The sequence below is a fragment of the Aquarana catesbeiana genome, linkage group LG01 (assembly GCF_042186555.1).
Source record: "Aquarana catesbeiana isolate 2022-GZ linkage group LG01, ASM4218655v1, whole genome shotgun sequence".
Lineage (NCBI taxonomy): Eukaryota > Metazoa > Chordata > Amphibia > Anura > Ranidae > Aquarana > Aquarana catesbeiana.
In genome coordinates this window covers 38,856,111-38,873,975 of record NC_133324.1, presented here as the reverse complement: position 1 = coordinate 38,873,975, position 17,865 = coordinate 38,856,111, and the positions used below count along the sequence as shown (strand labels likewise).

Sequence of the window (17,865 nt, the reverse complement as noted above, 5' to 3'; positions counted from 1 at the left end):
GTGTTGTGCTGGAGGAGCTGGAGTGAGTTTTGTATCTGCAAGCGAGTTTGTGCAGGAGGAAGAGGAGAAGTGTACATATTGACTATAAATAGTTGTGTCCCTGAAGATTCCTTTTTCTGAAAAGTCAAGTGGGCATCCCATAATACCCCAATCCCTATCCAAGTTTTCCCCCTCAATAAAACATAAAACAAGGCACTGGACTATTCCTTGACTTAAGTATGCTGTGAACATGCAGTGTGCCTGGCTGCACAAGGTGGGGGATCCCTTTACACTTACTGGCTCCTTAGGGGGTGTGCTACACTTATAAGGTGAGTGAATACTAAATTGGGGGTTCATGAAAAGATTGTTTGAACAACACAAAGGGGCAAGCTTCTTCCATATCACTGAGTAGAGGATTTATTGCACTTCGTATTGTGGGAGACTTGTTTTTTACATGTTGCACCTGATTAAAGGGAATAGGGTCATCCAAGCAGGTGCACTCCCGTTGCTCTGCCCCGCCTCCTCTCTCTCCTCATTGGCTCCCTGGCCATGATTGACAGCAATGGTAGCCAATGATCCCAATGAGCCAGAGAGTCTCCGGAGTGCCGATTCTCTTGTGCATATTGCTGGATGGAGAAGAAGCTCAGGTAAGTATTAGGGGGGGCTGGGGGCTGCTAAACACGGAAGGGTTTTTTTACCTTCATGAATCACTTTAAGCTAACATAATTTTAATATTTGATGTCTTCTTCAGAATCAAACTTCTGATTGATCAATGAGCACCTGGAACCTGTTTTTAGCTTGAAGTTAGCTGGAAGTTTTCATATAAGGATCTGGAAAGGTGTGGGGTAGGAGTGTTGTCTCTGCAGCATTGTATGGGGAAGCCAAGTAATCCCTTGTGGCAGCAGCAAAGAAATTTATACAAGGACATTTTTTTTACTAGGTACTATAAAGAAAATACCCTTTAAAAAAAAAATTCAACTTACCACTTAAAATGTGAACTTACTGAGAACATGCTCTCATCAACTTTAAAGAATATTAAAAATGAATTTAGAATACACTAACAAAATGTATTTATTAATTTAGACAGAGTCATCTACATCAAATATAATTAAAGTGACCTTGACACTATAATAATGACATTACAATCAGCTTATAAAAGATCTTTCTGGAAGGTGGGGAGTGAAATCTTCCCTCTCTTGAAGAGCGATGGGTGGCTCTGATTTCTGATAGTTTAGGATGTTTTGGATACTTTGTCACCTTCTGGTCACTGTGGTTCCTCCTCACTACATTGTTCTGTAGTTATGTATCGGCTGGTAGGAGAAACCACTACACTCAGCAGGGGACAAGGTTTCCAACAAACCCAAAGTGTCTGATACCAGCGATCTCCAGAGAAAAAAAATTAACTCAGCTTCCAAAGGAGAGGTGATTATTAAATGTCCAAATTTAACATTTCATTCTCAATACACTAGCAAAATAGGGAAAATAACAATAATAGAGATATGGCAATAACTATTGGTAACCCAGTGTTGCTTCATACATATTAGTGGATAGCTATTTTTGTATTGTGGTCAGGTCTGAACAGAATTATGTAACATTTTGGGAAAAATATACAGCCAAGAAGTCCAATACTTGATGTTATTATTGCAAAAACCTCCACAGCCACCATGTATTTCCCTCTGGTGCTCAGATAGGCCGGGATCATGGCAATCCAGACACTGCAGAACACCAGCATGCTGAAGGTGATGTATTTGGCCTCATTAAAACTGTCCGGTAATGTCCTGGCTAAAAAAGCTATAATGAAACTCACAGCTGCCAGAAGCCCCATATATCCCAGGACAGAGTAGAAGCCAATAACTGAACCCTCATTACATTGAATGATGATCTTCCCCTGATAAGAGTGAGTGTCCTGATCCTGGAAGGGGGGAGAAATAGACAACCAATTGATACAGATTATTACTTGAACCAGTGAGAACACAAAAATTATAAAATTGGGCAGTTTGGCTCCCATCCATTTCCTCCAGGGACTCCCAGGTTTGGTGGCTTTAAAAGCAATACACGCCATGATACTTTTGGCAAGGAGGGTAGAGACAGCAACTGAGAACATGACACCAAAAGAGGTTACACGTAGCATGCAGGTTACATCTACTGGATGGCCGAGGAACAAGAAGACACAGAGGAAGCTCAGCATGATGGAGACCAGGAGAAGATAGCTCAGGTTCCGATTATTAGCTTTAACAATGGGGGTGTCCTGGTAATGTATAAACATCCCCAATATTAAACCAGTCAGAAGACAACAGAGGATGGAGACAGCTGAAAATACTGCAACAATGGGATCATCAATGTAGGAAAGAAATTCCACCAATTTTGGAACACACCGATCCTTCTTCTCATTTGGCCATTCTTCATCAGGACATTTCATGCAGTTTTCACTGTCTGTAGGAAGAACAATACAAACATAATGAGAATCTGGGTCAGAGCTTCTGAGAAAACAAATTGTCTTGTGTTGCATCAGAGCCAGCAACTGATTTGCCATCAAAGCTGTGAGTGAAAGGAATTCTAATAAATAATAAATACAATATAAATATTGTATAAATGTAACAACTTGTCGACCGTATCACTTACTTGTATTGCGGCAAGGCGGCTCTGCTGTGCTGGATCACGTACTAGATATGTGATCTGCGCTCCCAAGAAGGTATCACAGATCACATGTTTCAAAATATCAGTTGCTTTTAACATCTGATTATGGGAACAGAAACCACAATTACTGTTAGAATTTAGTTTCTTCAAGGAAATATGTTCATCCTGCCACTTTTTTGTAATTTCTACAGACTAAAGCAAACATTGACTTGACCCCATTGATTACTAGAACAATCGATGAATATTCTGAAATATGATTTTTTTTTTAATAGAAAGACATTTATAGCTCGGTGTTGGGCAATAGCAGAGACAACTGCTGTAAGAAGGGGACCTTCATAAGGAGAAATTGGACAGAAGGACCCTTTGTTCAAAACTCTTAACGTGATACTAAACTGAAAAGTGTTAATTGCCATTTTCATTCACATAAATCACATATACAGTAAGATTCCACTGTATTTTTTATTGTTTTTTTCTTTTTTAATCCTCTACAGTGCCTTGCAAAAGTATTCATCCCCTTGGCATTTTTCGTGTTTTGTTGCCTCACAACCTGGAATTAACATGGATTGTTTGAGGATTTGCATCATTTAATTTACAGAACATGCCCACAACTTTGAAGATGTTTTTTTTTAATTGTGAAGCAAACAACAAATAGGACAAAATAACAGAAAAAGTCAATGTGCATAACTATTCACCCCCCTAAAGTCAATACTTTGTAGAGCCACCTTTTGCAGCTATCACAACTCCAAGTCGCTTTGGATAAGTCTTTATGAATTTGCCACATCTTACCACTGGGATTTTTGCCCATTCCTCCTTGCAAAACTGCTCCAGCTCCTTCAAGTTGGATGGTTTGCGCTTCTGAACAGCAATCTTTAAGTCTGACCATAGATTTTCTATTGGATTGAGGTCTGGGCTTTGACTAGGCCATTCCAACACATTTACATGTTTCCCCTTAAACCACTCAAGTGATGCTTTAGCAGTGTGTTTGGGGTCATTGTCCTGCTGGAAGGTGAACCTCCATCCTAGCCTCAAATCACACACAGAGTGGTACAGGTTTTGCTCAAGAATATCCCTGTATTTAGCACCATCCATCTTTCCCTCAACTATGACCAGTTTTCCAGTCTCAACTGCTGAAAAACATCCCTACAGCATAATGCTGCCACCACCATGTTTCACTGTGGGGATGGTGTTCTTTGGGTGATGTGATGTGTTGGGATTGAGACCAGACATAGCATTTTCCTTGATGGCCAAAAAGTTCAATTTTAGTCTCATCAGACCAGAGCACCTTTCTCCATACATTTTGGGAGTCTCCCACATGCCTTTTTGCAAACTCAAAACGTGCCATTTTGTTTTTTGCTGAAAGTAATGGCTTTCTACTGGCCACTCTGCCATAAAGCCCAACTCTATGGAGCGTACGGTTTATTGTCGTCCTATGTACAGATACTCCAGTCTCTGCTGTGGAACTCTGCAGCTCCTCCAGGGTTACCTTAGGTCTCTGTGCTGCCTCTCTGATTAATGCCCTCCTTGCCCGGTCTGTGAGTTTTGGTGTGCAGCCATCTTTTGCTGGTTTGCTGTGTTGCCATGTTCTTTCCATTTGGTTATGATAGATTTGATGGTGCTCCTAGGGATCATCAAAGATTTGGATATTTTTTTTATAACCTAACCCTGACTTGTACTTGTCAACAACATTGTCCCTTACTTGTTTGGAGAGTTCCTTGGTCTTCATGGCAGTGTTTGGTTAGTGGTGCCTCTTGCTTAGGTGTTGCAGCCTCTGGAGCCTTTCAAAAAGTTGTGTATATGTAATGACAGATCATGTGACACTTAAATTACACACAGGTGGACATCATTTCACTATTTATGTGACTTCTGAAGGTAATTGGTTGCACCAGAGCTTTTTATGGGCTCTATAACAAAGGGGGTGAAAACATACGCACATGCCAATTATCAGTTTTTTATTTCTGAAAAATAGTTTTATGTATATATTTTTCTAATTTTACTTCACAAACTTAGGCTTTTGTGTTCTGATCCTTCACATATAATTCATATTAAATAAAAAACATTAAATTAAAGGCTGTAATGTAACAAAATAGGTAAAATGACAAGGGGTGAATACTTTTGCAAGGCACTGTATGTCCTTTATTCCTGCAAAGATTTTCTGTGGTCACATTTTCCTGTTCTTTGGCAGGAGGGGGCTTCTGTTACTCACCTGATGTATTCTCTCTACAGTGTGAGTCTGTGTTTGGCCAACCCTGATTGGTGCTGTGCCAGTCACATGATTAAAAAAAAAACCTGTTTCAGAACAGCAATTCAAACTAGAAAAGGTACAATTTCTGGGGAAATTGTGAAAAGTGTTCTTGCCTCTACAACTGGAGTGGGCGGAGTAACTGGGTGGGGTGGAGTGGCTTGAGTAACTGTGAAAAGTGTTAAAAAGCTTAATATTTTAAAAAGTATAAATAGTAGTAAAAAAGTTCCATCATTCGCTGAAAGAGCTGAACATTTTTTTCAAAAGTAATTTTTTTTTTCAAAAATGAATTTTTTTTAATCAAAAATGATTTTTTTTTCTTAAAAAATGATTTTTTTTTTCAAAAGTAATTTTTTTTTTCAAAGGTAATTTTTTTTTTCAAAAATGAATTTTTTTATTTCAAAAATAATTTTTTTTTCGAAATTATTATTTTTTTTAAAGTAATTTTTTTTTCAAAAATAATTTTTTTTTTCAAAAATATTTTTTTTTTTCAAATATATTTTTTTTTCAAAAATATTTTTTTTTTGAAAAATAATTTTTTTTTTTTCAAAAATTATTTTTTTACTTTTTTCAAATTTTTTTTTTTTTCAAAAATATTTTTTTTTTTTACATGGGGCGGTCATAATGTTTTGGCTGATCATGGGGTGGTCATAAGGTTTTGGCTGATCATGGGGTTGTCAGCTTTTGTCACTTCCCACTCTAGTTTTGAACATTTCGCCATTCATTCCTATGGGACCAATTTCGCCGCAAAAACGTCATTTCGTGGACCATTCGGCAAAACATTCCACAAAGTAATAACACACCAATCGGGAACAATCCGCACGTTTCGGTATATTACTTGTCTCTGTAGTGTAAAAACTGTGGGAGGAGTCTACACGCATTATCAAGTCTAGCAGATGAAGTCACATGCATTTGGAGTGTCTCAGCATCTTGTGTTTACAACCACTGTTTCCTAGCAACGCTCATGCCCTGTTTATGCTTCCCAAATACTGCTTCATCAAAACTGCCCCATCAGAATTACCCCATCAAAACTGCCCCATCATATTCCTCTATTATAAATCAGTACATGGTGTGTCTGTCCCCTCCCCCGGGCTCTGTAATCAGCTGAGATGCTCCAGCCACCTCCCGCCTGTGTATAACAGAAGCTTTGGTAACCATGGCAACAAAACAAACACTAACAGTACACTCTGATTAATGGCTAAAATTTCCTGAAATGACCTATAAACAAATGGCCGTATTTTAAAAACTATACATCCTACAGCGAAGATCTTTATATTGTGAGAATCACAAGACCCAGACCTAGATTTTGATGTATAGTATGTCTCTGAAATATTAAAAATGAAGGCACAGTCGCAGTTTAGAAATTGCCCTTCAAATTTGGAGGGGGCTAGAGTGTAGTTTCAATGAATGTCAATGGACGGCGTGAGTTGCAAACAAATGGTCATATTGTGAAAACTATCAGGACTATGGCTTAGCCGTGGACATGTTTAGTGGCAGCAGGGATAGCTGAACGTTTTGATATAAGATTTGTGTAGGTGGGCTTGAAAATGAGGGAGTGGCGGCAGTTTAGAAATCATGTTCTGATTTTCCAGCTTTTGTCATCTCCCACTCTAGTTTCCCCATTCATTCCTATGGGACCAATTTCGCCGCAAAAACGACGATATTTCGTGAACCATTCGGCGAAACGTTCCACAAAGTAATAGCACACCATTCGGGAACAATCCGCACGTTTCGGTATATTACTTGTCTATGTAGTGTAAAAACTGTGGGAGGAGTTAGGGTGGTAAATTTGGCTATAATAATAAGAATAATATATATGTGAGATAACAGTAAGTGGTCTTGCTATGCAAGAACACTTAATGAAAGTATACATCTCAAAAATCTATTTTATAGCTGCCTGAAAATCTTTATTGAATGTCAAATTTGTTGTCAAAGATTTTTGACTCTTTGAAGCTTTCACTTTCAAATAACATCTGCATCCAATGTTCTTTTTTTACTTTACATGTATTAGCAATTACATGTGATATATTTAATACTGATTTGTAGTAAAACTAAGCTTTTTCTGAGTTTCTTAGTGAGTGTAATCAATCATCATATATCCCACCCCATAGTTTTTAGCAAAAGGGAGACATGGAGGAGGAGGTAGGGTAAAGTCATGTGGGCTTCACAGATGAAAATGGAGCATGCTCAGTAGGGGACACCACCTCATTTAGACAATTCAGCCTGCATTGGGGACACAGAGAAGATGGGAGGGGCAGCTGAAGGCAGGATCAACCAGGTATATTTCACTTTACACAAATGCTTTAGTGGCTTTGAAGGTATGCACACTCTGTTATATAGCATGTAATGAGAGTTTTCTGGGATTAAATGACACATTAATCTGGACATTGAAGTGACACACTAAATAGTTTGAGTTCGGAATTAGGTTTATTTTAAATATTAAATGGCTAAACCACCTTTAAGGAGTCCAACATCAGCCGCTTCACCAAGACTTGGTGGGTGGTGTGAAAACATTTATAAACAGAACTTTAACTACTTTAGCCCCGGAATTATTTACCCCCTTCCTGACCAGAGCACTTTTTGCGATTCGGCACTGCGTCGCCTTAACTGACAATTGCGCGGCCGTGAGACGTTACACCAAAACAAATTGATGTCCTTTTTTTCCCCACAAATAGAGCTTTCCTTTGGTGGTATTTTAACACCTCTGTGATTTTTATTTTTTGCGCTATAAACAAAAAAAGCGACAATTTTGAAAAAAAAACAATATTTTTTAATTTTGCTATAATAAATATCCCCAAAAAATATTAAAAAAATAATTTTTTCCTCAGTTTAGGCCGATATGTATTCTTCTACATATTTTTGGTAAAAAAATCACAATAAGCGTATATTGATTGGTTTGCGCAAAAGTTATAGCGTCTACAAAAAAGGGGATAGATTTATGGCATTTTTATTATTATTATTTTTTTATTAGTAATGGCGGTGATCTGCAATTTTTATCAGGACTGCGACATTTCAGTGGACACATCGGACACTATTTTGGGACCATTGTCATTTATACAGCGATCAGTGCTATAAAAATGCACTGATTATTGTGTAATTGACACTGGCAAGGAAGGGGTTAAACAGTAGGTGGCGATCAAGGGGTTAAGTGTGTCCTAGGGAGTGATTCTAACTGTGGGGTAGATGGGCTCACTACAACATTACAGAGATCACTGCTCCTGATGACAGGGAGCAGTAGATCTCTGTCATGTTGCTAGGCAGAACAGGGAAATACCTTGTTTACATAGGCATCTCCCCGTTCTTCCGCTCCGTGACACAATCGCAGGACACCGGCAGACATCGAGTCCGCAGAACCCGCTGGCATGGTCACGCAGTACGCTATGGGCGCGTGTGCCCACTAGCCCGCAGATTAAAGGGGATGTACCAGTACGCCCATTTGCCCACCCCTGTCATTATGTCGACGTATATATGTGTGCAGTAGTCGGCAAGTGATTAAGAGACATTACTCATGTCTATTTCTGCTATCAAGTAAATAAGATTGTGTATTTAATTCAGGTTTAACCACTTCAATACTGGGCACTTTCTCCCCTTCCTGCCCAAGCCAATTTTCAGCTTTCAGCGCTGTCACTATTTAAATGATAATTGCGCGGTCACGCTACACTTTACCCAAACAAAAATGTTATTGCTTTGTTCCCACAAATAGAGCTTTCTTTTGGTGGTATTTGATCACCTCTGTGGTTTTTATTTTTTGCGCTATGAACAAAAAAAGACCAAAAAAATAAAAAAAATGTTTTCTTTGTTTCTGTTATAATATTTTGTAAATAAGTATATTTTCTCCTTCACTGACGGCATTGATGAGGCTGAGCTGACGGGCACTGATAAGGTGGCACTGATGGGCACTGATGAGGTGGCACTGATCGGCATCACTGATGAGGAGGCATTGGCAGGCATTCCTGATGTGCACTGATTGTCATCATTTATGGGCACTGATCGGCATCATTTATGGGCACTGTTCAGTATCCCTGGTGGTCATGGGTGGCATACCTGGTGGTCATAGGTGGACATCATTGGTGGGCATCCCAGGAGGTCCTGGGTGGGCATTCTCGAGGGCGCTGAATTGATAATCAATCAGTGCAGACCCCCCTGTCAGGAGAGCAGCTGATCGGCTCTCCTGTACTCGTGTCTGTCAGACGCGATAGAGGAAAAGCCGATAAATGACTTTTTTCCTGTTGACACTATGATCAGCTGTGATTAGACACAGCTGATCACATGGTAAAAAGCCTCCATCAGAGTTGCAGTGTGTCAGACTGACACACCACGCCACCACTCGCCTCTTGGCTTATCCTGCTGGACGTCATATGATGTTCAGTCAGGATAACTGAACCACTTTACGCACTTCATATTGCTATGGTGGACGAGAAGTGGTTTAATAAGATAATGAAACATTTTGAAAGCATTTACAGCTTAGAAGTCCATACCCGGAGGCCAATATGGCAAATATCTCCACATATCTCTGAAGACATTAGAGATTTTTACGTTCCCAACACCATTCTCCCTACAGGGTGTGTCCGGGATCTGGGGGCCCCCTTGTCAAAGGGGGCTTCCAGATTCTGATAAGTCCCCTGCCCGAAGACCCCCACAACCACCACCCAGGGTTGTCGGGAAGAGACCCTTGTCCCCATCAACATGGTGAAAAGGTAATTTGGGGTAGGGGGGAGAGCCCCCCTGCCTCAAAGCACCCCCCTATGTTAAGGGCATGTGGCCTGTTATGGTTCGGGGGGGGACGCTTGCTCATCCCCCCTTTCCTGGCCTGCCAGGCTATATTCAAACAAGAAAACTTGCTGCTCAAGGTGAGACAAAAAGCCTGATGATCTAGCCGGTGCCCGCCCCAGCTTGCTTCCGCATGCAATCAAAATAGAAGAAATGGCTGCACTCCACAATCAATCAAAATTCTTTATTGGAACATCCCAAGTGCTAACAAGAACAGAGAGCTTGTATACACATTTCACACACTTCAGGTGTGCTTAATCATTGCCCAAGGTAAAGAATTTTGATTGATTGCAGAGTGCAGCCATTTCTTCTATTTTTCCAGGCTATATACTCGGATAAGGGTTTGGTATGGATTTGGGGGGGACACCACGCCATTTATTTTACATTTTGGCATGGGGTTCCCCTTAAAATCCATACCAGACCCAAAGAGACTGGTCGGCATAGGGGGGACCTTACACCACTCTTTTCATTTTTTTAACAATTTTTCTTTTTATTTTTGATATTATCAATGAACATTTTTTTTAAATATTGTTTTCTGAGGAGCAGTGATTTTAATGATGCTTAAAGTGAAACAATAAAAATTTATTTAAATATAGTGCCTGGGGGTCCCCTTATGCCGCGTACACACAGGCGGACTTTTTGACGGACTAGGTCCGGCGGACTTTTCAACGGACTTTCCGATGGACTGTCGAATGAACGGACTTGCCTACACACGATCAACCAAAGTCTGACGGATTTGTACGTGATGACGTACAACCGGACTAAAATAAGGAAGTTGATAGCCATTAGCCAATAGCTGCCCTAGCGTGGGTTTTTGTCCGTCGGACTAGCATACAGACGAGCGGACTTTTTGACCGGACTCGAGTCCGTCGGAAAGATTTGAAGCATGTTTTATTTCTAGGACTGTCGGATTTTTTTTCACAAAAGCCTGCTGGAGCCCGCACACGGTCGAATTGTCCGCCGGACTCCGGTCTGCCGGACCTAGTGCATCAAAGTCCGTCACGCGTGTACGCGGCATAAGTCTGCCTGCAAAGTGACGCATCTGTATCATGTATAGAAGCTGCTGCATCAACAAAATTTTCATTTTCTAAAAAATTACATTTAAATTGCCGGAAAAACAATACTTTTACTGGCAATACAAGAATGTTTTTAAAAAATTAAGTGGGGGCCCCCCCCCCAATTTATACCAGGCTCTTTGGGTCTGGTATGGATTTTATGGGGAATCCCACACCAAATGTAAAAATAAAACGGCGTGGGGATCCCCAAAAATAATTTAGCATATTATAGGATTCTTTTATGTGGTCCTGTTTATCCCAAATCACTACTCCCCCACCCTCTCCAGCTAGTCTGATAACCAAGTTCTTTTTCCTTAATAAACTTTTGATACTGCTATCAATCTAGTTTATGTATTTGGGTGTTTTAACATGCATGGAATTCAAATCATTGATGACCATGTTCTTAAAGATTTTAATATGGGAATTGGTGGATGAGGATGGGTTAAATGAGTATATATATATATATATATATATATATATATATATATATATATATATCAATAGCCAGTATATATTTGAAAAATGATTAATTCTGATGTATTGATGGACTCTCAATACAAATTCCTTGCAAAAGACCGTTTTTGGAAAGTAGACAGTGTGAGACATTTAGTAAGGCAAAAAATAAGAAAATAAGACCCTTGGGTTAGGGAACTTATATACCCCCCAGTATAATGGGACTTTGTAGGCGAACCATACAATTAAATTAGATAAAAAGTGTTTTATTTATTTGAAAAAACATAAAAACAAGATACATTAGACATGAATCTCAACAAGAGTATTTATACAGTAGAATTTGCTTTCATGTAATAATTTTTGTATACTTCCATTTATAATAGGCTATTTTCTCTAGAAGCCTGACATGTTTCAGGATGGTGTCCCTTCTTCAGAGGCGTATTGCAGACAGAAAAGTCGTATACATAGGAAATACATTCTGAAATAACAAATGAAAATAATTTGCACAAAAGTAACAATATAAACAACAGGAGGTTTAGCAACCCGACATCCCACAGTGTCCACCATACATACCAGTAAAAGGTTTTCAAGAATGAAAGACACATATATGAATATGCACAAACATCCAGTTTGGCATGAGGTAGCAAATTATATCTTTTTGGATAAAAAGCGCACTGGCTGTCGGCTGACCAGCCAGTGTGAAATAATGGTTATCCCTCGCCTTCAGAAGTGACTTTGCAAAGGCCCCCAAATGGGAGGACAGCCCCGCTAGGTCCCAGACTGACCTTTAAAAAGGAAAGGAGAATGAACTTTTAAGTAATTTTCTCAAAAAAACGTAAATTTTCATATATTTTATATATTTTGTTATCTATTCACCTAAAAAAGGGGAGCCTTTTTCTTTCGTTTGAACAAAGAGTATAAAGTGTAGCCAGTATCCCATGTTTACAAGATCATACTCTCTTTAAAATATAAAAGAGAAGGCATACAGACAGGCCTGCTAGATTTAGGGGATTGACAGTGAACCCTTTTATATAGGAATGAAAAAATAATTAATTGATTAATCATGCAGCTGAACCATTGGTCAAGTAAGTATAGAGCAGGAAAGAGTACAAAGAAGTATGAGGAAGTATGCTTGATTTTATCTCACATAAAGGGTGTCTTGCAAGAGAGTAAGTCGCCCATTCCAAGGAGAAAGAGGTTTTAATTTTACTTACTTGTTAAATACAGGGATGATGCATAGGCAGCTGGAGCAGAGAGCGTCCTGGAGCTTGGGTGGTGGGATAAAACACTGGGCAGGATGCCAAGACACGGCTTAAATAGCCGCCGGTGCCTGCGCAGTGAGATTCCAATCGGAAGTGTCAGCAGAGGGAAGGATGTCACTCTGCGGTGTGCGCATGCGTCAGACGGAACGGTGCACGTAGGGAGGGCGGACATCCAGAGATCCTGAGGAAGAGGAAACTCCGGGGTCACGCCGTCCCTGGAGGATGGCGTCATTACGCATGGCGCAGCGCACAACAACATTCTGTCAAGCTAGTACTTGTCATGATATGGGATTGGGCAAAAACAAAAAAAGAAAGCAACCATTGCTATGGCAACTAAGGATGCAATCACGCAAACAAAGAGAAGGGGGGAAAAAAAGGAAGGGGAGAAGATGGACAAGAAAGACAAATAGGAGGAAAAGGAAAAAAAGAAAAAAAAAAAAAAAAAAAGAAAAGAAGCAGATTGGATGAATAAGTTCTACTGACCATGTAGAGAGAAAGATGCATGAAAAATCATATCAAAAAATATATATAAAATCAGAATCAACTCACTGATTCCATTTTATTTAGAAACCAAAATAAAAATAAAAAAGGGGGACCCGAGGTGTCCAAAAGATGGGGCCCCAGGGGAGGGTCTGCACGGCGCCCACCCAGAGCCGAAGTGCTGGGGGAGCGTCATGCAGGTCCACCCCACCGACGCACGAAAACACTGACATGACAAGCCCAATTGGACGGACGAGTCTGCAGTGTAGAAAGGTGCCACGCCGTCATCACGGATGGATAATATCTCACAATAAAATGATTACAAAAGACATCATTCTTGTAAGTCAAGTATGGTGAACATAGCTGGGTAGGCAATGGATGGATAAACATACATGACAGGAAATCTCGTATATGTGATATATTTAATGCATCAAATTGTAAAGGTTATATACAAATTTATGTAAAACCACATAAATGCTAGATATTATTATGACAGTTATTATACGTGTGCAGCCATGTTGGAGGTATATTCTATGGATACAGGCAGTATCATCAAAGGATATCTACACGGAATTCATCATCAAAGACCTGATTAACTAATCCATTACTTCTGGAAAATTCGAAGATGTCCTACGAGAATACATATTCTCGGTGTTTCGTCAGGTGTGCAGTATTGAATTCTTATTCTTTTTCGCACCCTGGGGCCCCATCTTTTGGACACCTCGGGTCCCCCCTTTTTTATTTTTATTTTGGTTTCTAAATAAAATGGAATCAGTGAGTTGATTCTGATTTTATTCATCATTCTTTATTTTATTTATTTATTTATTTCAGGTACTTATATAGCGCTGTCAATTTACGCAGCGCTTTACATATATATATTATACATTCACATCATTCCCTACACCCTCAAGGAGCTTACAATCTAAGGTCCCTAACTCACATTCATACCTATACTAGGGCCAATTTAGACAGGATCCAATTAACCTACCAGCATGTCTTTGGAGTGTGGGAGGAAACCGGAGTACCTGGAGGAAACCCACACAGACACAGGGAGAACATGCAAACTCCAGGCAGGTAGTGTCATGGTCGGGATTCAAACCAGCGACCCTTCTTACTGCTAGGCAAGAGTGCTACCCACTGCACCACTGCACCACTGTGCTGCCCATATATATTTTATTTTTCATTCATTTTTCATTATTTTTTATATATATTTTTTGATATGATTTTTCATGCATCTTTCTCTCTACATGGTCAGTAGAACTTATTCATCCAATCTGCTTCTTTTCTTTTTCTTTTTCTCTTTTTCTTTTTTCTTTTTTTCTTTTTCCTCCTATTTGTCTTTCTTGTCCATCTTCTCTCCTTCCTTTTTTCCCCCCTTCTTTTTGTTTGCGTGATTGCATCCTTAGTCGCCATAGCAATGGTTGCTTTCTTTTTTTGTTTTCGCCCAATCCCATATCATGACAAGTACTAGCTTGACAGAATGTTGTTGTGCGCTGCGCCATGCGTAATGACGCCATCCTCCAGGGACGGCGTGACCCCGGAGTTTCCTCTTCCTCAGGATCTCTGGATGTCCGCCCTCCCTACGTGCGCCGTTCCGTCTGACGCATGCGCACACCGCAGAGTGAAATCCTTCCCTCTGCTGACACTTCCGATTGGAATCTCACTGCGCAGGCACCGGCGGCTATTTAAGCCGTGTCTTGGCATCCTGCCCAGTGTTTTATACCACCACCCAAGCTCCAGGACGCTCTCTGCTCCAGCTGCCTATGCATCATCCCTGTATTTAACAAGTAAGTAAAATTAAAACCTCTTTCTCCCTGGAATGGGCGACTTACTCTCTTGCAAGACACCCTTTATGTGAGATAAAATCAAGCATACTTCCTCATACTTCTTTGTACTCTTTCCTGCTCTATACTTACTTGACCAATGGTTCAGCTGCATGATTAATCAATTAATTATTTTTTCATTCCTATATAAAAGGGTTCACTGTCAATCCCCTAAATCTAGCAGGCCTGTCTGTATGCCTTCTCTTTTATATTTTAAAGAGAGTATGATCTTGTAAACATGGGATACTGGCTACACTTTATACTCTTTGTTCAAACGAAAGAAAAAGGCTCCCCTTTTTTAGGTGAATAGATAACAAAATATATAAAATATATGAAAATTTACGTTTTTTTGAGAAAATTACTTAAAAGTTCATTCTCCTTTCCTTTTTAAAGGTCAATCTGGGACCTAGCGGGGCTGTCCTCCCATTTGGGGGCCTTTGCGAAGTCACTTCTGAAGCCGAGGGATAACCATTATTTCATACTGGCTGGTCAGCCGACAACCAGTGCGCTTTTTATCCAAAAAGATATAATTTGCTACCTCATGCCAAACTGGATGTTTGTGCATATTCATATATGTGTCTTTCATTCTTGAAAACCTTTTACTGGTATGTATGGTGGACACTGTGGGATGTCGGGTTGCTAAACCTCCTGTTGTTTATATTGTTACTTTTGTGCAAATTATTTTCATTTGTTATTTCAGAATGTATCTCCTATGTATACGACTTTTCTGTCTGCAATACGCCTCTGAAGAAGGGACACCATCCTGAAACATGTCAGGCTTCTAGAGAAAATAGCCTATTATAAATGGAAGTATACAAAAATTATTACATGAAAGCAAATTCTACTGTATAAATACTCTTGTTGAGATTCATGTCTAATATATCTTGTTTTTATGTTTTTTCAAATATATAAAACACTTTTTATCTAATTTAATTGTATGGTTCGCCTACAAAGTCCCATTATACTGGGGGGTATATAAGTTCCCTAACCCAAGGGTCTTATTTTTTTCACTAATTTTGGGATGTTGGCAACTTTTTGAAGGCAATATATTTGACCTCCAGTGGTTCAATTTACCATATACTTTAGTAAGAGGCATGGCGAGTTTTTTGCAGTTGTCATTTTTTTCTTTCAATATTTAAAAAAATTAAGGAATTGAATACAGTTTGTTTTTTTTCGCTATTTTTTTACTTTTTTGAAATATTGTCACCAGCGCAGTATAGCATCATCATGTGACTGATGTGGTGGTGATCAGGGACATTGACTAGTGATAATATGTTAAAACAATAAAGAAATAAATATTTTTTTATTAGCTTTTTAAAAAAAAATATATAGTTTTTTTTTTAGTTTTTATTTTTTTTTCTACATACTTTCATCAGAGTAGTTCAGTATCACCATAGTAATACAGTACTTTAGGGGGGTGATCAGGGTTTATTATTATTTATTTTTTACACTTTGCTGTTACAATGAAGATCATTATAACAGCAACGTTTTCATCTGGCATGAATGGGTGAACCGTTCATGAGAGCTGATTTGCTTGCGATCTGTGATTTGCCACACCTAATCTCATGGTATAAGGTGCTGTGATTGGCCCAGGTACCGTGTGATAACTGTGGGCCAATCACAGCATAGGCATTACAGCTGTTATCAATGAATTCTTTCTTTACAACTTTTTTGACATTGTGATCATGTGATCACATAGCGATAATGTATTTTGTGCATACATTTACTGGTGTTTTTGAGCTCTGGGAACTTGTGGGTAAACCAATTTTGCTCATAGCACCATAATAACCAATAATGATCTAGGGCAGTAGGAATCGTGTCATTAGTTGCTATACAGTTGACAGCCAGCCTGCCTGCAAAAACAACAACTCATACTGCTAATCCAGAGCACGTGCAAAGCCACCCCATCATTCAGGAGAGGATGGGAGTCTGGTTCTTCCAGACCTGATCCACTTCCCACCTTCTACCACACTGCTGGAGGGGTTTAATGTGAATAGGTGGCTGTGTGATTGGGAGTATTGTGTTATGGGGGACTGTATGATGGGGGGACTGTGTGATGACGAGCTCTGTGATTCAAAGGGGCTCTGTGATAAGAAGACTTGGTAATGGGGGAGAACCTGATATGATGAGAGGACTCTGACATATAATGGGGACTTTAACACTAGACATGTGCACAGGGCTTTTTTTCAGCGGGAACACGGGGGAACGCAGTCCCGACGCCTCCTGGACTGACTGTATGTAATGGTAAGGGGTGCTGGGGTGTGCTGCAGGGTATTAATGCTCACTGCCGGGGGATCTATTCTAGCTGGAGGGGATCTATTTTTGCAGGGGGATCTATTGTTGCTTAAGGAGGTCTATTGTTGCTGGTGGGGGACCTATTGTATTTAGGGGTGGGTCCTATGTTGCTGGGGGGTCAGTTGTTGCTGAAGGAGATTTACTGTTGGGGGAGAGATCTATTGTTATTGGATGCCAGAGTGTCTTTTAATGCTGACTGTGCAGAGATCTGGATCTGTTGATGCTGCCGGGAGTCTATTGTTGCTGGGGGGGTTGTTGTGGGTGGTACATTGTTGTTAGGGGGATCTATTGTTGTTGGTTCAATGGGATATATTTTACTGTTTTTCTTGATATCATTACCAAATTCCATACAAATTGCTTAGCACCACAAAATGATACTTTGTTCTCGGAGGTGGGTAGGGGTGGGGAAAAGGGGTAACTCGGAAAAGGGGAGTTCCTGCACCTATTGTCAGAGAAAAAAAGCCCTGCATGTGCATGACGAAAAGATTTGGTTTATCTAGTTATTTTGTTTTGTTAAATTTGGTTGATTTGTTCAATTAATATTCAAGATTCGTATTCGGAATTCGTAGCTGAAATTTGTTTTATGTCTTTTTTGAACTTTCTTTGAATTTAACGATTTTTTTTTTTAATTCAAAAAGTTCACATCGATGCATTTTGAATAGTTTAAAACTTTTTTTTTTTTTTTTTTTGATTTGAATGTGACCAAGTGAACAAACACAAGGAAAATCTTCATCAAATGATTACAATGACTCTTTAAATCACCTTTGGCTTAACAAAAACAGCATCATTTGGAAATGGTACTATAATTACACACATAGTCTTTGATTTCAGAAATATGCTTACAGTTAGAATATGACTGGAGTTCAATGTAA

General features: G+C 39.5%; 1 protein-coding gene across 1 annotated transcript in view; it reads right to left on the bottom strand.

Moving 5' to 3' along the window:
- Positions 1-1,519: 1,519 nt before the first annotated feature.
- The window catches only part of LOC141127181 (vomeronasal type-2 receptor 26-like), a 172,607-nt gene continuing 156,261 nt past the window's right edge, over positions 1,520-17,865 (bottom strand). The window contains exon 6 of the mRNA XM_073613780.1: positions 1,520-2,412. Within this exon, the coding sequence (XP_073469881.1) occupies positions 1,520-2,412 (893 nt within the window). The remainder of the gene's footprint in view (positions 2,413-17,865) is intronic.